The sequence below is a fragment of the Gobio gobio genome (genome assembly GCF_949357685.1).
Source record: "Gobio gobio genome assembly, chromosome: 19".
NCBI classification, from domain to species: Eukaryota; Metazoa; Chordata; class Actinopteri; order Cypriniformes; family Gobionidae; genus Gobio; species Gobio gobio.
The window spans coordinates 30,158,449-30,183,097 of record NC_137112.1 but is presented as its reverse complement, the minus strand read 5'-3'; the positions used below and the strand labels follow the sequence as shown (position 1 = coordinate 30,183,097).

Genomic DNA, 24,649 nt, shown 5'->3' with positions numbered 1-24,649 from the left:
AAAGTCAATAATGAGAAATAGTCGCAACTGCAAGATTGTTACAAATGTAAATGATTGGGTCACATTCTGACAAACTGTAAAGTCAATTGTGAGAAACAAAGTCACAGTTGCAAGAGAGATGAAAAGTCATGCTGTGAGATAAAAAGTCACATTGCAAAATAAGCTCAGCTATTAGAAATAAAGTTGCAATTGTGAGATATATAGTTACATATATTCTGAGGTAGAAATAGGCTTTCGTAGTTGACTGCTTGTTTCAGAGGGAATTTTGATAGTAAGATCCTAACTTAAAGGGAGTGTTCATTATCAAAAGACTTTGTTCTATGACAAAAGAAATGTGGCAAAAATCATACAGCATGCACACTGATTAGGAGTTTAAGCTGACCAAATGAGTGGGTGCATGTTCAGTAAAAGATGTGAGAATTTGTTTTTCTGTGTGTGTGTGTGTGTGTGTGTGTGTGTGTGTGTGTGTGTGTGTGTGTGTGTGTGTGTGTGTGTGTGTGTGTGTGTGTGTGTGTGTGTGTGTGTGTGTGTGTGTGTGTGTGTGTGTGTGTGTGTGTGTGTGTGTGTGTGTTTCCTCTCTTTCTTACCCTTGTATTAGTCTCCTCACACAGAAGCAAATGTGATGTGTAGTTGAGTAATGTGATCAGCGTACGGTTTTCGTAAGTGTTGATTACATGCCCAGAATTGTTACTTCATCATTAAGCGTTACATCCCACCACAAACAGAATGAGCCTATGTGTACACAATAATAAGATCAACTGATCATGTAATGAGCTAAATCACACACATACACAGATCTCCATGCTTTATGGGGACTTCCCATAGATGTAATGGTTTTTATATAAAAATAAAAAATTCAAAAGGTCAAAATTTACTGGTATTACTATCCTTGATAACTTGATAATGTCCCCAAAACGTAGGGAATACCAGGTACACACACACAGCTTCAGCAAACAGCATTTGATTGGATTTGAGATTAAGTTCCTCCAGCTTTATGTGCTTGAATGCATGAAGCCAAGCAATCAAACCTCAACTGATTTGCGTATGTTAGTGTACATGGACTGATTAAATTAGTCAAGAGAATCATTTACTCCAGTCAGAAACTTTCAAGGCCAGGAGGCTCTAATAAATGAGTGTAACAGGTTATGACTCTTCAAAACTTCCTCAGAGCATGAACATCTGCTGAGAAGGGAAGCTGGATTCGATATAATATTGATGCAGAGAACATACAAAAATAAAATGCTTGACAAGATTTGACTTACGTTGGTTTGGAAGCTTCCGCCTGGTCGGTCTGAAGTTTCTGTCCACCTTCCACCTCCATGGTGCAGTAAACAATCCGGTTTGGAGCTAAAGACTTCAGACCCTGTACCTCCATAATTACCACCTGTGGGGAAAACAAGAGGAGAGCTATAGAGACGACTGCTAAGAGCACTAGCTGCTAAAAATGATAATAGTTAAACTTTTTAGTGGATGTTACCTAAACACATTGTCCATGGCATTTTTGTTTTTGCCAAAGCAAGCAATGTATTTTCTAAAAATAAAGGGATTTACAAATAATTTGAAGTATAAAAAATACAATTATATTACGAAATACTGTATTAAAGTTCACCAAATATTTTTTACAATCCAAATTTTTCCTAATTTCTCATAGGAATCTTAAATTGTGGTGAGTAAGAGTGGGTAACAGTGATAAAAAGGTGGAAAAAGGGACCTAAGAAGAGTCTGTTGCCTTCATCGCGATATGATTGACTCATTACTGTCAATTCAATAATTTTCTGATATAATGCTTGTACACTTTCGATCACTTCCAAATGAGGGGAATGAAGTGAGATTCGAATTATGAGCAAACTGATCTTTTGAGAAAGTGCTGCTTAATGAATGAGTTCATCAAGTTCAACATAATTAATGGTTCATTCATGAATCATACTGATCGGGTTAAAAGCCGACTGGATTATCAGTGAACATTTCAATATTTTTGTGATACTTTTATGATGCTTTTGCATCTTTTTTTTTTTAAGTTTAAAAGCTCCAGTGCCCAATCATTGTAATTGCATGGGGAAAACGCATTATTCAGAATTTCTAAAAAAAAATTCCCTGGTAGAAAGGAAGTAATTTGGGTTTGGAACATGTGAGGGTGAAAAAATTATCACAGAATTGTAATTTCGGGGGTTAACTAATCCTTTGACGTTTGAGATAAGTTCAACCTTCATCCAAAGCCACACAGCACACACACACAGCAGCTGTGCATGAGGAGAGAGGATGGGAGATGTGTCAGATAAAGCAGTCATCACAAAGGTATCAGTGAAAGGGGAACGAGCTGTTAACACATGACATACATCACATGGTTTTATTGCCCTCTTCTTCAGGGAATATCTCCTCTCAGATACTGTCACTTGATTAAAGCTAGCTTTATAACAGGCTGTCAATGCCACTCAGGATTTTCTCTGTGGCTTGTGCCAAGTAAGGTTTGTCTATACACACATACACACAGACAAAATTATCTTGTCCTCTTTTAAACCTGCGCAATGAATAGAAGATGACATTTTCAATTTGTCGCTCTCTGCAAATCAAAAGACCAGTATGTCACTAATGCACCAACATAGTCTGTTATATTTGACAGCAATATGCAACATGTTGTAATGACATATTCAAAGCAATAGCTGTGCAAATTACATTATCACCCGATAAAAAGGGAACACGGAAATCCTATGTCAAGTCAGTGATGAATGTCAAGACCATCACAGATTCAATTATTTCATCAGGACATTGTTGTGGACTGATGATCCAATCAATTTCTATCAAATCACAAGCTACAACAAGATGGTGGTGAATAGGAAAGAGTTGATGCTGTGCTCATACACATTCGCCTTTATTAAGTGTGGGCAAAGAGATGTGGTTTTCTTGAAAGTTCGGTGTTATAAAAAGATCTGAAACAAGGCCAAAAATAATGGGCAAGACATTTGAGATGGGAGGAAAAATAATACAGTCAATACTTTTTGCGTTCCCCCGAAAAACATTGCATTCCCTTACAAATCCAATGCATTCCCACAAAAAAAAAACTATGCATTCGCTTACAAAATTATATATATATATATATATATATATATATATATGGTATAATACTTTATATATAGGTTACTTATTTTGTTGACTCACTTTGCTGGGGAAGTTTGTGTAAGCCAAATCAGCGCAGATTTAGCGCAAATATTCAACTCGTGAGTCATCATGCAGCGCATTGCGCAGAATCTGCACATTTCTGGATTACTTGAAGATACACGTCACTATGCAACAAATAACACGCACTTGTTCATTTGCATTGAAACAATAGCAAAGATTTAAAAAATTTATGTAATAATGTGGCGAATCCCGGGGTAATTAACCCCAGTGAAAAAATCCAAGCAACGAAGCAGACCCTGGTTTATCCGGGGAAAACCACAGGTTTGTTTTGTTTCGCGTGGTGTTTGTTGTTCTTTGTACTGTATTGATATGTCCACCTTAAAATATATTTTTGGTGAAAAGGATGAGGATGAAAGAGGAAGGGAGGAGATGGCAGGATGATAGGATTTTGTTTGAATAAGAAATGAATGTATGAAATTTAAATTTTATAATAACTATATAGTATTTACTACCATGAACTAATCATGAGCAATACATTTGTTACTGAATTTGTTCATCTTTGTTAATGTTAGTTAATACAAATACAGCTGTTCATTGTTTGTTCATTTTACTCAACAGTGCATTAACTAATGCTGACAAATACAACTTTTGATTTAAATAATGTATTGGTACATGTTGAAATTAACAAAGATTAATAAATGTTGTAGAAGTGCAGTTCATTATTAGTTCATGTTAACTAATGTTAACCAATGAACTTAAACATTTAGTAGACAAATTGGCCAGTGAGTGAAAAGTTCATTTCAAACCTGTGTGCGTGTGTGGGCATGTTTTTGTGAAATATCAGGACACAAATGTGTATAATGACATGGGTATGACATAGGTATTATAAAAAGAGGGTGAAATATGAGGACGTTACCCATGTCCTCACTTTTCAAAATGCTTATAAATCAGACAGAACAAGGTTTTTTCACAGAAAGTGAACTGCACAGTCTCCTGTGATGGGTAGGTTTAGGGGCAGGGGCAGTGTAAGGGGATAGAAAATACGGTTTGTACGGTATAAAAACCATTACGCCTATGGAATGTCCTCACATTTCACAAAAACAAACGCGTGTGTGTGTGTGTGTGTGTGTGTGTGTGTGTGTGTGTGTGTGTGTGTGTGTGTGCGTGTGTGCGTGCGTGCGTGCGTGCGTGCGTGCGTGCGTACGTGTGTGTGTGTGTGTGTGTGTGTGTGTGTGTGGACTGGTAATCTCTCCGTTATGGGGACAAAATGTCACCACAAAGATGGCAATATCCGAAATCCTCGTCCTTGTGGGGACATTTGCTGGTCCCCATGAGGAAAACATCTTATAAATCAGACTAAGTGATGTTTTTTGAAAATGTAAAAATGCAGAATGTCTCCTGTGATGGGTAGGTTTAGGGGTAGGGGCAGTGTAGGGGGATAGAATATACAGTTTATACAGTATAAAAACCATTACGCCTATGGAAAGTCCCCATAAAACATGAAAACCCAACATGTGTGTTTGTGTGTGTGTGTGTGTGTATAAAAGGGTTTGAAATTAACTTTTTCACTCACTGGCCAATTTGGCTACTTGATGTTTAAGTTACCGGCCATTCATAACTTCTACTAGCCAAAATGAAGGAAAACAAAAAGGTAACACATTACAATAAGGTTTCAAGTCTTTACACCACTGCATCCGATGCTTTGCATTGCACTTGGTGATGTAAGGCTTGGATGCAGCTACTCGGCCATGGAAACCCATTCCATGAAGCTCTCTACGCACCGTTCTTGAGCTAATCTGAAGGCCACACGAAGTTTGGAGGTCTGTAACTAACTCTGCAGAAAGCTGGCGACTTCTGCACACTGTGCGCCTCAGCATGCGCTGCCCCCACTCTGTGATTTTACATGGCCTACCACTTCGTGGCTGAGTTTCTGTTGTTCCCAATTGCTTCGACTTTGTTATAATACCACTAACAGTTGACCGTGGAGTATTTAGTAGTGAGGAAATTTCACAAATGGACTTATTTCACAGTTGGCAACCTATCACGGTACCATGCTTGCATTCACTGAGCTCCTGAGAGCGACATATGCTTTCACAAATGTTTGTAGAAGCGTCTGCATGTTTAAGTGCTTGATTTTACACACATGAGGCCATGGAAGTGATTGGAACACCTTATTTCAATGATTTAGAAGGGTGTCCCAATACTTTTGGCAATATAGTGTATACAAACCCTATTCGAACGTGTATTTTGCATTTCACAGGTGCACGTCGTGATTTTACTTGAATGAAACATCTGTTTTTCAAACACGACTTTGGTTTAAGAGAAAAAAACAGGGGGAAATTACCTCATTACCTAAATTTGTTTTTCTCAGGGGTCCTTTGAGAAATCTAATTACACCTCAATAGGAATATCTAAATATGTGAAAGTATATTATTTTTAACACTTTTTTTAATGTTATTTAGTCCTTTGTGATTTACATTAACTACAGCTGAATTTAATGGAGGCATAAAGAAAAAAATAAATCAACCACGAGAGTTTGATGCCAGAAACTGAATGGCCCTTAAAGTCATTGAAAAGAAACTAAGCCCATCCAAATAGTGTTTTGGATTTTCAAAAGATCATGTTTCGACCTCAACATTATTTGAACATGCTACATTCTGATTCAGGCCGAAAAGTTAAGCAGGAACAAGTACCTCCAGAGTGAAAGACAAAACTACGTCAGACTTGGAGAGCTGATTCTCGTCCTCTTGGCCCATATCAATGATGGAGGTGTTGTGGCCTCTCTTGAGCTTCTGCAGTTTGAACTCTCCACCTTTAGACACTGGCATGCTCTCCAGATTGGCCATCAGCAGGTTCACTGATGACTTCAGCTCCTCAATGTACATGGCCTCCATGTCCCTGGACACAAACTTAGGGAACCTGCCAGCCTATTCAAGGTGTTAAAGAGAGAGAAAACAATTCTGGCCAAGAGGGATAAAACAAGACAATGGGATATTTTGTGCCTTGGAAAAGGCTAGTTTATAAGCCTGAAAAGAACAGTATCCGTCAGCTTCATGCATAATTGTATGAGATTGGACACATACTTTTGTGAATTGATCAGCCATTTGGAGTCGTCCATCCAGCTCTCTTCTAATCTGGGCAGCCTGTTCATCAGGATTATCCAGCTGTAGGACAGAGACATTTGAATGTATTTAAACTGACATTCCAATCACTTTTCCTCGGTTACAGGATAAATCCAACTTTCACCATTACAATAAATAGTGCCAAATCTCAGTTCAACTGAAAGGCCAACATCTTCCAATGCTCACATTTACTGTGTATACATGAACAGTTTATTAAACATTCTCAAAAGGCCAATATAGATCAGAGCCAGAAAAAAACACAAAATGATCACGGTTTCCACAAAAATATTAAGCAGCACAATTGTTTTCCACATTGATAATAATGTGAAAAATGTTTCTTGAGCACCAAATCAGTGTATAAAAATTATTTCTGAAGGATCATGTGACACTGAAGACTGGAGTAATGATGCTGAAAATTCAGCCTTGACATTACAGGAATAAATTGCATTTTAAAATATATTCAAATAGAAAACAGAATGTCAAATGTCTAACAAAATGTCAAAGCTTTTATTGTATTTTTTTAGTAAAGGCAGCCTTGGGGATCACAAGAGATTCTTTAAAAAACATTTCTAAAAATCTCATGAACAGTAGTGTATGCAATAAATTAAAGGGTTAGTTCACCCAAAAATGAAAATTCTGTCATTAATTACTTACCCTCATGTCGTTCGACACCCGTAAGACCTCCGTTCATCTTCAGAACACAAATGAAGATATTTTAGTTGAAATCTGATGGCTCTGAAAGGCCTCCATTGGCACAATGCATGGTACACTCTCAAGACCCTTAAAAGGTACTAAAGACGGTACTACTAAAGGTACTACAAAGTCCATCTCACTATAGTGGTTCTACAATAACTTTATGGAGTGACGAGAATAGTTTTTGTGCGCAAAAAAACCCTAAATATAGACTTATATAGTGATGATGATTTCAAAACACGGCATCATGAAGCTTCGAAGCGTTATGAATCAGTGAGTCGAATCATGATTCGGATCGCGTGTCAAACCGCCAAACTGCTGAAATTTGGCGATCCAAACTGCTGAATCGACTCACTGATTCATAACGCTTCGAAGCTTCATGATGCCGTGTTTTGAAATCGTCATCACTATATAAGTCGTTATTTAGGGTTTTTTGGTGCACAAAAACTATTCTCGTCACTCCATAAAGTTATTGTAGAACCACTGTAGTGAGATGGACTTTGTAACAACGTCTTTAGTACCTTTTAAGGGTATTGAGAGTGTACCGTGCATTGTGCCAATGGAGGCCTTTCAGAGCCTAACTATATAACTAAAATATCTTCATTTGTGTTCCGAAGATGAACAGAGGTCTTACGGGTGTCGAACGACATGAGGGTAAGTATTTAATGACAGAATTTTCATTTTTGGGTGAACTAACCCTTTAAAACTGAGAAAATAAGATACCAAGACTTGTTTGCAGAGAATGCATCTTGAATTAAATTAAGCATAAATCATTACATTTTGTTAGATGTACCATACCAGATAAACCTCAAGCAAACACTATTTAATATCTTAATGTGGCTTTCTGCAAGCCTCCATCCCATGCATGCACAGCTCTGTCCATTTGAAAGCCTTCATTAGCCCTTTCTAGCAGGGCTGTAATTAGATTAGAGACCAAAATCCATCATGTCACTGGGAGAAGGTGACTTCCGAATCTGTTAAAAATAGAAGCATGAACTTCGGATCCTGACACTAATATAAAACAAGATTAAAGTACGCTTACGTCACAAGCTATTTGTAATATTTAAAATGATAAAATACGCATGCTTATAAATTTATACACAGATATCGGCATACATTTGTAGGCATATACACATAAAGCTAGCAGACATGGTATGATATACTATGGAAGTCAATGGGGTCCCATCAACTGTTTGGTTACATTCTTCAATATATCACCTTTTGTGTTCAGCCGAAGAAAGAAATTCATTCAGGTTTGGAACAACTTGAGGGCAATTGTAATTTTTGGGTAAACTATCCCGTTAAGCTAACACTAAGCTCTCCAAGCCAGAAAAATCATCCTTGCTAAGAATAGGAATAGGATGTACCTAAGTATTTGAGCAAGTTTTGTATTTCCATCATTCAAGGCCCAGCTTTTCATCTGACAAATTTATCGGTTTATGATTCAAGACCAAAGGAAATCCCTTTAAATACCCTGCATGTTCCATGCTAAAGTGTTCTGAACTAATGGTGAGTTCAGAGCCTTACAGGGGAGGAATTGGCCAGTCAGTTGCGTTGTTGGGTGGAGGGCCATCTGGACAGACTGTGGCCACGGTGTCCCCGTTCCTGACTCCAGCTGGGCTAAATTCAGTACTCAAAAAGCTACAAACACCAACACCTTTGCACGAGGATTCCCACACACAAGTGAGTGTACACACACCAATGCACTCGTACAGAATAATGAGTGCATATAATTGTGCAGGCACACACAATTCAAACACATGCTCACATCACACATGCATAAATTCATGTACACATTCTGTCAGCATGTAAACACACACACTCACATGCATGATGCCAATGAGTGGGTGTTTTCATAAGTAAATTCTTAATGTTACTGCAGAACAAAAGGATGTGTGTGCAAGACTCATTCAAGATCAAAAATATTTTCCGTAGAGAACACACCTATGTTACTAGATCACCAATTTCAGGTTTATCAGATGATGGAGTCATGCTGTTCCAAACCTGTTTGATTGACTATCGTTTGTTTCTTCACAAAAGAAGATATTCTGAAAGTCAATGGGGTCCAACATTGAATTTTTCATGTCCAATAATGACATGAATAAAATCATGCAGGACTGCGGTCTGCTCCATAAATCTATAAAGTTTTGATCATTGACAGAAAATCTGGCACATATTGTAGTTTATTCATGCAACAAAGCTCATTTCAACAGAGAAATACACTGCAGTTCAAAATGTTTTGATCTGTAAGATTTTTTTTTATGCTCACCAAGGCAGCATTTATGTATTAAAAACAAAACAAAAAAACAGTAATATTGTGAACTATTGTTATTATATAATGCGTCTCCGTGTGGATGGGGCCTTAAGTAGAGAACAGAAACGAGATGATTAACAAGACACAGCTGGGACAAATTAACTAATGAGGGTAACCATAGGAACAAACTAGTGGTGGGAAACTAAGGCCCGGTCCACATGGAGATGCGTTTAGCTGTATGCGTAAAAATTTTGTACCCTATCAGCGTTTCGTCCACACGGATCCGGCATTTCGGGAGCATAAAACCGTTATTTTTTCAAACCGGGTCCCAGAGTAGATAAATCTGAAAACGACACTCTTGCGTTTTTGTGTGTACAGCCAATCCGTATATTTTGTGAAACGGTGATGTCATCACACAACGTCCCCCACAGGAAAGACTAGAAAGGAATACAATTACGGGCACTGGCATGTGCACATCAATATTGCGTCATTTAATTACTGTATTTGCATTATTAGCCACGTTTACATGCACACTTTTTTGTCATTTCGATTAAAATCATTCCGATTGAAAGATTCGGTTGACTGTTTACATGAGACATTATCTAAACCGATCTGGTGTTTACATGTGCTGACTTTCAGTAGGAATCATTTTGTGACATGCGCACACAGTTCGTCTGCCGCCTCAGATTCGTTACGTATCGTGGATCAATAGTTCTGTGTTGGTAATTTTTATATTTATTTATTTTTCTGTGGGCGGACATGCAGTAGTTTAACCTAATTTATGTCCTATACAATGGCTATTTCAATAGCTGTGAATGATGAATGCGGAATCACAAATGAATTCAATTCATTTATTTTAAAAAACACAAAATTAACAATAAAATGCACTCAAATTATTAATAAAAAAATAGGATATACGGTGAAACATGACCTATTTCAAGACGTGCTCAGCATCATTACTAGTAGTACTATATATATTTCAGATGATTAAGGAAAGATACCATAATCACAAAGGTATAAATATTAACAAAAGTAATTAAAGTAGACTGTGGGTAATGTTACTTAACCAATTTGAAGCATTTTTTTTTATAGCTAACTTAACTAACGAGAAGAGAGCAGCTTGAAGGTTCCCCGTTGAAATGGCAGCTCTCAACGGCCACCAGGACTTGTACAGTTTATAAAAGCTATTTATTATTTGTCGTAAAGTGTAAGAATCACCTCAGAAAAATAAATTATTCTGTCAGGCGCAGTTGAAGCCTAGGACAAACGCTGTCAAGATGAGATGGTGTAGCCAGGCTATGTCTGTGTCATTATTCAAACATCATGTTCATAACATGTTACGAAATAAAAAGTTTAATACCTCAGAAAAATGAACTTTCCTCTCTTGTCAACATTAGCCTGGTGTGAGCGCGCCGCGCGTGCTCTTCAGTTGAGGAGGCGCCCGCTGTATATCACGTCACAGAAAGACGTGCACTCAAAGTAATCGGATCAGATCGTTTACATGGTGGAATTTTTCGTTTGATCGGTTCATGAAAAGGGTTATCCCACCCCTCTCAAACCGATTACAATTTCATTCGGTTTGGCCATTTTTATTCCGATTGAGGTGTTTATATGGAGTATTTTTATTCGGATTGGACTTTTAAACCGATTACAGGGCTCCATGTAAACGCACCTATTGTAAGGGTAGGTTTAGGGTTGGGGTAGCCTTACAGGTAGCCTTAGGGTAGGTGTAGGCGTTAATAAAACACATTCTGTTAAGTAGCAAATTTATTTATTATTTTATTGTGAGATTTTGCCTCACTTCCTACCATTGCTGTACCCCTTCTAGCCACAACTGTTCTTCTCCGTTTTTAGTGTATTTCTGTGGCAGAATTACAGCACCACACACTGGCCTGGCATGTATACTACAGCGTTTTGAGTCGGTTTCAGTGCTCTCCTGTGTACGCAGATATTTCTTGAAATGAGGAAAAAAAAAAAGATGGGAGGAACACGTGACAGAATCAAAACACAACTGAAAGACCGAACAAACAGACAGACATGTGACAATAACAACCAACCATTCTATTGTGACACCTGTATAAAATGCGCTTCTGACTATGGAAATTCAAAAGAAAGTTATTGTGTTTTCACCAACTGCATTTTGAAATGAAAACTTCTGATCTATGGGAACGTTAGTGGAAACTTTTTAGTTTTAGCTCCAAAAATATTTCGAAATTTACTTCAAAATTACACCTGTTAAATGTAACATGACAACATTCATTATAAAAAAAATATTATAAGTTATATTCCATTACAAGTGTGTACTGCTCTGACTACTGGCCATTTCTTGGCTTGGAATGATACTGTTACCCCTAAATGGCATTTTCCGGCACAGTCCGGTCACATACATGCTAACAGTGATATTAGCTTTTCAAGCTGAGACCGAGCAGAACAGCATGGTTCTCCTCCTGCTGCTCTGGTAGACTGAGCCTGTCAATGCTAAAGATGAATCAGCGTTCAGTCTCTCTCACACATGCCTCATGTCTCTGCTGCCTCTCTTTGTGTTGACACTGCAATGACAAACCAGCTAACAAGAAAGAAACTGCCACCACGGCCATTTAACTTCTCTGTGAGGCTTTTGATTAGGTCTAAATTGAATTATCTGCTCTGGTTTTGACCTAGGCTGATCTTAAAGTGAAAATGAATGTAAACTAGATGTATGGCATTGTTTTAAGCCACCAACCACTCTATCGTAACACCTTTGATCCACCTTGGAACCAGATTTAGAGAGGCTATTATCAAGGCAATGGAGCTTGATAAAAGACTCCTGCCAAACAAGGCCTTCAGGCGAAAATAAACAACTAATCAGGAGTGCCATGACACATCATAACTTTGTTGAGATTTTCATGCACAAGCAAGGGAGCAATCTGTGATGTCATTGCCTGATGATAATCAGATTTGGTGTAAACAAGACATGTGTAATTCAATTAATGTGGCTAATCTAAGCCAGTCAAGGCAGAGAGATTGATTGGCCTGTGTTTGTGTTAATGTCATCATGTGAGTGAAAGGTGAGACCAACTGAGAGCCAGACAGTTTTATGAGAAACGACGGTTTCTCAAATGTAAAAAATAAATCAAACTAGTAAGATCCATAAAGAGGATCACTTTGCAGCTCTTGCCATCACTGTTGGGTTTATTTAAAGTTATTCAAACAAAGTAATTAATTACTAGCTACTAATTATATCTTCAGCAGTGTCATTATAATGGCGCTTTTCCACTACACAGTACCAGCTCGCCTCGACTCGACTCACCTTGGTTTGGTTTTCCACTGTGTAAAAGTTGTACCTGTACCCCAGTGGTGGCTGGTGCTAATTTTTTTTTGGGGGGGGGGGGGGGGGGGGGCAGTATCAAGATGCATGTTGACTAAATTCAAGCATTAAAGAGAAAACAGTGTCTTCACTTTTATCTTTTTACACATTCATTTCCCACTTATAATTGAATGAGGAAATGAAAAACAAAAGAAAACAGCCACAACAGACTAGCATGTTGACTACTTGAACATACATTTTGCTCTCCTTTCTTTCTGGCCAGCAAATTTCTCAATGACTCTCTGATTAAAGTCAGTCATCTCAGTAGTGTCATGACGTTTGCATTGTTCAGTCAGATATTTGAGGTCTCTTACCCCCGTTGTTGTCCACAAAACTTCAGTACCGACACTTTGAAATAAAAGACAGGGAAAGCAATAAAGGGCATTGCTAACAACACATCCAGCCAGCCACCTACATTTCTCATAACAAACTCCGAGTGCAGCTGCGTCCTCTGTCGCTGGCCTGCTGCTGGATTTGTAAATCGCGTTGGTCCGGTTCGGGATCTTCCAACGAACGCCTTGTGAAAGAATTTGGTTTAACTGCTGCCATCTCTACGAAACTGATCATCCTAGCAAGGTTTTGGCGGAGTCGGAGTGACGTCGCCCGCGCACTTACGCTTTAGTGGCCAAGAACGGAAAGTTGAATGACAGGTGACGAGAACCAATCAGATTGGATAAAATAACACGCATCCAATTCTGATTCGCCAGGGACGCAGCGACCTGTGTCCGGAGGAGGATCTTTAAGAACCAATTAGAGACCACATTCAGGTCACATGCTGCCCGTATATTTTTGTACTCAGATAGACGTCCATTTGTCCGGCGTCCCTTGCGCATGAAACATATTGAAGAACATATAAAATAGTTAACCGATCAAAGCCAGTTTTTATTAAATGCTGAGGCTCTTACTAACAGCCAGCACATCGTATGAGTAAACTGTTTTACTTTTATTTCACTTTTATATCATTTTTGTATACATGTATATTTCTGGAATTTTGATGGTGGCGGCACCCCAGCGCCCTCTATTGACCAGCCGCCACTGCTGTACCTGCTTCCAGTTACTTTTTTTCGTATCACCTCCGGCGAGGTTCTGAGCGAGCTGAGGCGATACTAAAATGTGACGTGAAAACACGGCAGACTGCTGATTGGTCAGAGAGAATCGTCACTATTCACTGCGTCATCATTGCACGCACCAGACAGAGTATCCTGAATATTTTTTTACGGTCTATGGAATAACCCTGGCATTTTTTTATAGTTTGGCCAGAGATTGCGTGATATACCCATTATGGCAACTCGGAAGAATACGCCGTGGTCAAACGAGGAGGTTTCCTTTGTTTGGTTGCCGAAGAGAGGATCCAGTGAGAGCTTGATGGGGCAACGAGGAACGAAAAAGTTTCTATCTGCAATGGAAAACGGAGCGAAAAGCGAGCCGAGCCGAGTCGAGTTGAGTCGAGTCGAGCTGGTACTGGTAATGGAAAAGCGCCATTAGATTACTACACTAATTACTCTCTCTAAAAATCAATGCATTACTTATTAATAATGACTTTCTAAATCAACCTCGACCAGCTGAACAATACAAGGATAGACATGAAGCTGCTTTTAATTGTTTCAAATAAATAATATACATTTCATAAATTATTCTTGAACTGACCAAAGGGAGAAGGTTACATAAAAAAATATATACATTTTAACATTAGATGTAAAATTTTTATATTAAATCCACTATTGTTTTATTATAACTAATTAAATTACAGAAAAATAATAAAACTTATAAGTTATAATACTTACAATAAAAGTAATTACAGTTATTAATTGTCACGTTGGGCCAGGCAGACGGAGATGATGTAAAAGCAGTGAGAGGTATATCTATCAGCTATTAAACTTCATTACTAAAATATAGCAGATCGTCCATAATACAATGGATTTGATTTTTTTTATCATTTTAGTTTTATTTCAACAATAACAAAAGTGGTCATCTGTCAATAAAAGTTCAGACTTTGGAAAAATCATGGATGAATATGAGCTTGAAAAACAGTAAACTAAGGTTAAGGGTTAAATCAGGGGTTCATATTAAGTTAAGCAGTGTGTATGCAATCAGCACTGTGATTGACCTAACCACTGCAGAGTCACAGGTCCGGTTTGGTAAACCCGTAACCGCCCCACACCCGTAGTTCTCAACAGAACACTTAATACTATTTTTATTCCGGACGTGACCGTTGGTCTTCCTAGCAGCAGTAAAAATTTCTCTCAAAACTTTTATTCAAATTGTGAATAGACTATACTATAGACCAGTATGCCTCAAACTCGGTCCTGGAGGGCTACTGTCTTGCAGAGTTTAGCTCCAACCCTGATCAAACTCCCCTACCTGTGATTTTCTAGTGATCCTGAATACTTTGGCTGAATCCGAAATCGCCCCCTAAAACCTCATTCACTATTCCCTACGTTAATCCACTAATACAGTTCACTTGAAGTGAATGAGTTAATGAAAACGAGTGAGTGAATTCGTACAGTCGTTGTGTGTACATCGGCTGTGCACTCATTATTGCGGTGCATTGTGGGATAGAATGAGTGCACTCAATAACGTCAACTATGTTTTCAGACACCACTAAAAATATCTGTCCCCTCAAATAGTGCCCTATTGAGGGTATAGGGGGGCGATTTCGGATTCAGCCTTTGATTAGCTTGCTCAGGTGTGTTTCATCAGGGTTGGAGCTAAACTCTGCACAACAGTGGCACTCCAGGACCGAGTTTGAGGAACCCTGCTATAGACTATAGAAAGTGAGCAAAGGGTGATCAATCAGTTTAATTGTGTACCGACTAGGACATGAAAAGTTCAGTAGATTATTTGCTCTAAATTAATGGTTAATGTCATGGTGTAATGAACAGAAGCTGCTCTTTGTAAATAATTGGAATCTGTTCTGGGAGCGACCTAGGCTCTTCCGTCCTGATGGCCTTCACCCCAGCAGAATCGGAGCGGCTCTTCTGTCGGACATCTCCAGGGCGTTGAACACAATATGATTAGTAAGTCAAAATCCAAATCACAGTTTTTGCTGTCCTAACTTAATTGACATAAGTACCAATGTAGAACATTATATAGAAACTGTGTCTATTCCTCGTTTAGTGAGGTCAAACATTAAATATACTGTAGGATCTAGGAAAAATATAATTGTGATTAAACCAGAAAATCTCAATATTAGTGAACAAAAACAATTTTGTCCTAACTTAATTGACATAAGTACCAATGTAGAACATAATATAGAAACTGTGTCTATTCCTAATTTAGTGAGGTCAAACATTAAATCTACTGTAGGATCTAGGAAAAATCTAATTGTGATTAAACCATAAAATCTCAATATTAGTGAACAAAAACAATTTCTAAAACTAGGTCTTCTAAACATTAGATCGCTCACACCTAAGGCGGTTATTGTAAATGAAATGGTCACAGATAATAGTTTCGATGTACTTTGCCTTACTGAAACCTGGCTTAAACCAAAAGATTATTTCGGTCTTAATGAGTCTACTCCACCAGGATACTGTTATAAGCATGAGCCCTGTCTGATTGGTCGTGGCGGCGGTGTTGCAACAATCTATAGAGATATTCTTAATGTTACTCAGAAAACAGGTCACAGGTTTAATTCATTTGAAGTACTAGTGCTAAATGTTACGCTCTTAGATGTAAGAAAGAAATCCGTATTATCTCTAGCCTTGGCTACTGTATATAGACCTCCAGGGCCCTATGCTGATTTCCTAAAAGAGTTTGCAGACTTTCTCTCAGATCTATTGGTCAACGTCGATAAAGCATTAATTGTTGGAGATTTTAACATACACGTAGATAACACAAATGATGCGTTAGGGGCTGCGTTTACAGATCTATTAAATTCCTTTGGGGTCAAGCAAAACGTCTCTGGTCCCACTCATCGTCTTAATCACACACTAGATTTAATTATATCACATGGAACCAACCTAACTGATATAGATATTATACCGCAAAGTGATGATGTCACTGACCATTACATGGTAACTTGCATACTGCGTACTGCTGACATCTGTCATGTTGCGCCACGTTATCGACCAGGCAGAACAATCCTTCCAACCACTATAGATAGATTCTCAAATAGCTTACCTGATCTGTCTCAGCTGCTCAGTGAACCCAAACAAACAGATGAACTAGAGAAAATGACTAGCAGTATGAGCACCATTTTCTCTAGTACATTAGAAATTGTTGCACCAATTAGATTAAAAAAGGTTAGAGAGAAAACTAAAGCACCATGGTACAATAGTGCTACACATGTTATCAAGAGAGAAACTCGTAACTTAGAGGGTAAAGGGAAAAAAACTAATTTAGAGGTCTTTAGAATCGCGTGGAAAGATAGTATGTCACGTTATAAAAAGGCCCTAAAAGCAGCCAGGGCTGAGCATCTCCGCAAACTAATAGAAAATAACCGTTTTTAAACCGTATTTAACACCGTGGCTAGACTAACAAATAAACAAGCATCGCTTGAGCAAAATATTCCTTTACAGTTTAGTAGTAATGATTTTATGAATTTCTTCACTGAGAAAATAGAAAGCATCAGAAACTAAATTGTAAATGTACAATCTTTAATGATGTCTTATGATTCAACCGCAATTATCGCCCCTCAAGAACTACTACACTGCTTTACAACTATAGGACAAGAAGAGCTAAATAAACTTATCATTGCATCTAAACCAACAACATGTTTATTAGATCCAATACCCACTAAACTACTGAAAGAGTTGTTACCTGTAGTGGAAGAGCCTCTTCTCAATATTGTTAACTCGTCTTTATCTTTAGGTCATGTTCCAAGAATATTCAAGTTGGCAGTCATAAAACCTCTCATTTAGAAGCCACAATCAGATCATAATAACCTAGCAAATTACAGACCAATTTCAAATCTTCCATTTATGTCTAAAATACTAGAAAAAGTTGTGTCCGCTCAATTGTGCTCTTTCTTGCAAGAAAATTATATCTATGAAAAATTTCAATCAGGATTCAGGCCGCATCATAGCACAAAAACTGCGCTCGTTAAAATCACAAATGATTTACTTCTAGCTTCTGACCAAGGCTGTATCTCAATACTAGTTCTACTCGATCTGAGTGCTGCGTTCGATACTATAAATCATAAAATACTCTTAGATCGACTTCAAAATTACACTGGTGTTCAGGGACAGGCATTAAACTGGTTTAGATCTTACTTATCAGACCGCTACCATTTTGTCTGTCTAAATGGGGAAAAATCAAAGATAACGTCAGTACACTATGGGGTGCCGCAAGGATCCATGTTAGGCCCTCTGCTATTCTCAATATATATGCTGCCACATGGTAATATTATAAGAAAACATGGAATTCATTTCCACTGTTATGCTGATGACACTCAATTATATATTTCATCACGACCAGATGAAAACGCTAAATTATCTAAACTGACAGCGTGTGTTGAAGATATTAAATACTGGATGACGTGTAATTTTCTGCTATTAAATTCAGATAAAACAGAGGTATTACTTATTGGTCCAAAAAACTGCCCACAAAACCTCTCACAATACAACTTTAACTTGGAAGGATGTCCTGTCGCTTTATCCACTACAGTAAGAGACCTGGGTGTTATATTAGACCGCAACTTGTCTTTCGAAAATCATATTTCATATGTTACAAGAACGGCATTTTTCCATCTTAGAAACATTGCTAAGCTACGTAACATGCTATCTATTTCGGATGCAGAAAAGTTAGTTCATGCATTTATGAGACTAGATTACTGTAATGCTTTATTAGCTGGTTGTCCTGCATCATCAATAAACAAGCTACAGTTAGTCCAAAACGCAGCTGCTAGAGTTCTTACTAGATCAAGAAAATATGATCATATAACACCAATTTTATCATCGCTACACTGGTTACCTATTAAGTTCCGTATCAATTACAAAGTATTGCTACTGACCTATAAAGCCCTAAATAGTTTAGCTCCAGTGTATTTAACGGATCTTCTATCGCCCTACAATCCATCGCGCTCTTTAAGATCACTAAACTCGAGGCTTCTGGTCATTCCTAGGATATCTAAGTCCACTAAAGGAGGGAGGGCATTTTCACATTTAGCTCCTAAACTCTGGAATAGTCTTCCTGATATTGTTCGAAGTTCAGACTCGCTGTCCCAGTTTAAAAATAGATTAAAGACGCATCTCTTTAGCCAAGCATTCACATTATAATTACCTTTTATACTACAGTTAAATCGGATCAAAATAATTATTATTCTGAACAGCAGCTATGCTAATTATTTCCCATCTGCTTTTCTGTTGTTATCTCGGGACACTAGTCCCGAGGTAACTAGTTCGTCAGCTCCAGTTTGTATCCAGCCTCTCATGGAGACTTCAGATGCCCCAACACCTGTGATGAGACGACCCGACGCCTGTGAAGAGACGACTCAACGCCAGCGTCGTTATGGCCTAAATTAATACATGATTGATTAACTTTTTCTAACATTTTTCTTTAACATTCTCTTCCTAACATTCTTCAATGTACGTTTATGAAATGCACTTTCTGTAAAGCTGCTTTGAAACAATGTGTATTGTGAAAAGCGCTATACAAATACACTTGAATTGAATTGAATTAATTCAGCGCGATTGTCTATAATGTTCAAGGCTGCAAAACATAAATAGAAACCCTTCACAGTCTTCAGAGTGTGAACACAAATATGCACAGGACCGTTTGAAAGCAGCTGCCTGCTAGACCTGCAGTCCGCCGGTGCCTATTGATTCCTAGTCTCAGACGTGACGTCTGTTGGCTGAACGTCTGATGCATATGGCACACTTATCTGGAAACACTTCAGGAGTTTCGAAGGCTGAATCCGAAATCGCCCCCATACCCTCAAATAGGGCATTATTTGGGGGGACAGCCATTTGTAGTGGTGTCCGAAAGCATAGTGGACGTTATCGAGTGCACTCATTCAATCCCACATTGCACCGCAATTACGAGTGTACACACAACGGCTGTCCAACTTCACGCACTCGTTTTCATTCACTCCTTCAAGTGAACTGTATTTGTGGACTAACGTAGGGAATAGTGATTGAGGTTTTTTGGGAGCGATTTCGGATTCAGCCGAAGTCTTCATCTGATTTGTTGAATTCTACAGGATGTCCACGAGACGTGCGAGTTGCGTTCTATAATGGTCCGCCTGGAAACCAATGCCCTGACGGCAAACTCCCTCGTGGAAGAAGAACGCCGTCGTGTTTACAACTGTGACCATGAGCGCTTACAAGGATCGACTAAACGCTGTATTTTCAAATGTATGTGAAGTTCGCAGCTCCATTGTTGCAGTAAACTTGTTATTGCATGGACGTCGACTTACATTTTTACGCCGCTAAACATGATGTGGAACAAAATGTTTAGGCAAGTCCAAATCTAATGTTAGCTTCATGTTGCGGCAGTTTTTTTTATAAATTCTGAATAAGAGACAAATCTTTCATAATTATATAAAATGGTTTATTCTTTTGCAAAAGAAGAGTCAACAGTCGTACAGCCATCCTGAATGTCTGCAGAGAGTTGCCTAAAGACTAAACAAAAACAGTTTCTCTGTTTTTTGTCAGCTGTCTTTCAGTTTTACACCTGGACCCTCAGAATTAGATCTACCCTGACCCCCCTAAGGTCAGGGACCCACTTTTAGGTGGACAGTGACCTCTGATTGACCTCATGCATTCTTACATATCTATGAAAACATGCATAGTATTCAATAAATTCTCATTCATAATGAATTTTCTTTTATAAATTAAATTTTTTCCACCACACTTCACTTCCGGTCTGCTGAGATACTTTCACCTGATTGAGTTTTGAAGGCAGCATAAATGTATCCATCGCTACCTTAGAATGGAACGCACAGGATTGTGGGATATCAGTGACAGTTAAAAGTTGGCGTCTGAAAGTTGAACATTTCTAGCGAGAAATTACTAATGTAGTAATTAAATATTTGTTTAGTTCTCCCCAAAGCTCGCGTTATTTTCCTGTAGATCATTAAACCATTTCACTGCCTCAGAAGCAGAGGTGTCAAGTAACGAAGTACAAATACTTCGTTACCTTACTTAAGTAGAAATTTTGAGTATCTATACTTTACTGGAGTAATTATTTTTCAGCCTACTTTTTACTTCTACTCCTTACATTTTCAAGCAATTATCTGTACTTTCTACTCCTTACATTTTAAAAATAGCCTCGTTACTTCTATTCCATTTCGGCATGTTTTCATTCCGGCTTGTCATTAAAAAAAAAAAACTATCCAGATAAATCGCGCCATCCGGACAGAGTGAATTTGATTGTGGTTGGATGAGAAGGATAAACATAAACCATTCCGACACCCTATTGGGTTGTAGGCGATCAATCACGCCTGCACCTGCACAAATCACACACCATGCTGCCAGATAGGGCGGGTTCTCGCCGACGAGCACACTTTCAGCCAATCAGCAATCAGCAGGCAGACGTGCTTAGCCTCATTCATGACTTTAGCCGGGTTTTTAGCGCGATGACTCGTAGCTGTATATTCCAGTGATCGCTATGCCAGTGGCATAAATACACAGTAAGTTGTATCTACAGTAAAGAGTGGGAGAGTGACTCAACTCTCAAACGTGAATTACACCTGTGACTCGAAGACTCTTTAAATATAACCGTGACTCCTGTCCATCATCATATACACACTTAGGACATCTGCAACTAGCAACCCCGACAGATGCTGAAAGAGGTTTCAAATCAACGATTAATCTGTTTTGACTGTGCTAAGTGCATGTGCCATGTACTTCACGAAAGACATACTGTAGTTTTGTCAAAGCAAAGTGCAACACAAAGGTAAGCGCATTGTTGTTATTTATTTGTTGACGGATTATTGTACAGTATAAATGAATTACGCATTTTGACATTGGTGTGTGCATTAACGTGTGAAATGCCTGTTAATTACATAGCTTTTTCCAATCTCTATATTGGGCACTTTTTGCACGTAAATTGGCTTCTTACTGTTGACATTGAAAATCTTGTGTTTTTCTAAGGGATTGCTGTTTTGACAGTTTCTACCTGACATATAGTCATATTTGAACCGTTTTACTGGGATTTTTTTTTTTAATTATCAATGTTATGCTTTAAGGAGATAAAATGGTAACTTACTTATCAACATTGATTGGTATGTCAATAAAATAATATCAAATTATTTTGGCAGTTAAAGTTTTGGCGGTTTTTTCTTGGAGTGACTAGTTGCCTATAAGTATTGTAATGCTGCGTTCACACCAAACGCGAATTGAGCGTCTGGCGCGAGTGATTTCAATGTTAAGTCAATGGAAAGGCGCGTTGACGCGCGTCTGGAGGTCCCGCGGCGCGGAAGGCGCGTTACGCGCGGCGCGAAGGACGCGAATCCGCTTCATTCGCGCGTCCAGTTCGCGCGAATGGCGCGAATTGGACGCGAATTGAGCGTCTTGCGCGATACGCGCGTTACACGCGAATGGTGCTTTTGTGCATTCACGCGTTTGAAGCGAATTTGCGTCTGACGCCCGAGTTGAAAAATTTGAACTTTGGCGTCAATTCGCGCCGCGTTAACCAATCAGGAGCCTGCTCGCTGCTGTCACGTGGTAAAGTGACGTGTATGAGAAACCCTGCATAAATTAAAAACAGTACTATTGTGTCACAAAATGTAGTTTTAAAGGGGTGGTAAAACACATTCTTTTGAAGGCTTGATTGTGTTTGTGGGGTGCACTGTAACATGTGTTCATGCTTCGTTTTTAAAAAAATTGCCTTATTTTTCATATATTTGACCTTTATTCTACACTGCTCTGTCACTCCTTGTAAAACGGTCTGATGCTTTCCGGGTTCTATGAAGCCAGTCCCTCAAAAATACGCGATGGGCTCAGATTGGTTAGCTGGCCCAGTGTGTTGTGATTCGCTAACCGCAGTGCACGTCGGAAACGTCACGCCCCTTACCGCCCGAATCAGACCCAGAACATTTGAGTGAAGATGATCGAGCAGAACCTGTTCAGTCCTCGAGAGTAAAGACTGCGGATCTATAATGATCGCTACTGAATGGCACTTTAACTTTTGTCTTTTTAGAACGATTATAGCCAAATATCTGTCGCAAGAACTAACCCAAAACAAACACTAAGCACTGGCTTTAACTAGTAAGTTAGCCAAATCACACACAGAACCATGTTTAGCATGCCTGTAGATAAACAATACATAAAAGCTCTAATCAAAGAATCATTTACACTAATGCCAGGTTCGCTGTTGAGATTTTAACGTTAGTGTTTGTAACGATAGGTGTTCGTCGGATAACGTTAAGTATGAATGAGCATTTAACAGACTGGTTTGCAGAACAGCGTTGTCATCTGTTTACTTCCTTGCTACAACCTATTACAGGAAAACACATCGATGAAAAATAAATCAGACTTACAGGTTGTGGCCCGTAAACAGCTTCTGTTTGTAAATCCAGCTTTCAGGACAAGCCGTTGTGCATATCCTGTATTGAACTCGCGAAGTTTGTGGAAGATTGTGTTGTCCTCCGTGAAATGTGCAGCGCGCGCGTCGTGCATCCACGCACCGGCAGTGTTTTTTTCACGCAGCTGACGTTGTGCAAATCTGGTATTGAAATCGCGAAGACGGTGGATGCAGGGAGCCCTGCGCGCGCCTGATTCCCCGCTGACTCAAACACACGTGCATATAACATGCTGTATGTTAAACGCTCTGCAACGCACCCCCGTCCCTATGAAGGCTGAACAGAGCAAGTACCCCAGACCTGCAATCCGGATGAATATAACAGCGTTTCCTTGGCATCGCGGCAACAACACTCCAGCCTACTAACGCTTCCCCGCGGCGATACAAAATTGCCTCGCCCCCCTTATTTCATATTCCCCGGAGGAGGGGTTTATGTAAATATTGGGCCTGGTGATGTCAGCAAAACCTGGGTGAATGTGTAGTAGTCCCTAGCGGCCGTTTGCTGTAGTCCTTAGAAACTGATTTCTTTAAAAGCAAATATCTCCCTTTGCTTTAAACTTTGAACGTTGTAACTTTGCAGATGTTGTTTATGCTCAAGCAGCAACATTACACGTTAGCTAAAGTTAGAATAGTGAAATCGTGGTTTACCACCCCTTTAAGACGTTTTCAGGTGGGAATGTAGTTGTTTAAAGCTCAAATCTGTGGTTTATTTATAAAGAGAGCGCCTATTTTAAAAAAAATAATCTTGTGTTTTTGGAGTTGTGAGATCCAGGCGATCACCGGGCAATCACTGCTCATAACCCCGGCGAAGGCAGCCTTTCCTCGGCCAGTCCTTCTGGCGTCTGCCGCTGGCTCTGATGTCCTGTAGTGGTTCGTTTTGTGTAGATCTAACGGCCGAGCTTTGCTCTCATGAATCTATAATTTGTTGTCTGCCAAATCGTTTTGACTGAGGGCAAAGAGAAGTTTAATAACTTTATATTTTAAGGATATTTAAATATACATGTACTGAAGATGATGTAGGAGTTGCCTGGACCACATTTGTGTGGCTATTAATGCTTAATATATATGTTTAATGAAAATGAAAAGAGGCAGAGTGGTGTTTTATGACATATTTCTCCTGGAGTGCCTTGAACGCGCGTCAATTTCGCTTCAAACGCTCGATTTCTACGCGCGTCCAATTCTCTGCTGACGCGCGAATGCATTCAAAATGTACGCGCGTGAAACTAGACGCGGTAGACGCGATTTTGACGCTCAATTCGCGTTTGGTGTGAACGCAGCATAAGAGGTGCAAAATTCAATAATCAATATCAAAATATCAAAATCAATAACCAGGCATGTTATCAATAACCATTTTCTTTTAAAAATATAAATGTACATTTGGTGAGGTTTTTGGGCTGGAAATTGTTGACCCAATCTGGCCACACTGATCACACATTCAAAAAATGGTTATTGATGACATGCCTCTGAATCTTTACAATATTTATAGGCAACTAGTCATCAAATCTTCCACTCCATGAAACACATTAATGCTCAGTAGTACACAATATGGTTCTTTAATGTATTTGCATTGTCCTAAAATGCGTTCATTTCAATGGGAATATATGCGGCTGAAACGCGTAGCCAAGTGCATCTAAAAATGTTCAACATTAACTTTTT

The 24,649-nt window shown here is 38.9% G+C and overlaps 1 protein-coding gene across 1 annotated transcript in view; it reads right to left on the bottom strand.

Moving 5' to 3' along the window:
* The window catches only part of cadpsa (Ca2+-dependent activator protein for secretion a), a 182,258-nt gene that overhangs the window by 102,781 nt on the left and 54,828 nt on the right, over positions 1-24,649 (bottom strand). The window contains exons 5-7 of the mRNA XM_079844227.1: positions 6,201-6,281; positions 5,811-6,044; positions 1,263-1,384 (exon numbers count right to left, since the gene is read on the bottom strand). Of these exons, the coding sequence (XP_079700353.1) occupies positions 1,263-1,384; positions 5,811-6,044; positions 6,201-6,281 (437 nt within the window). The remainder of the gene's footprint in view (positions 1-1,262; positions 1,385-5,810; positions 6,045-6,200; positions 6,282-24,649) is intronic.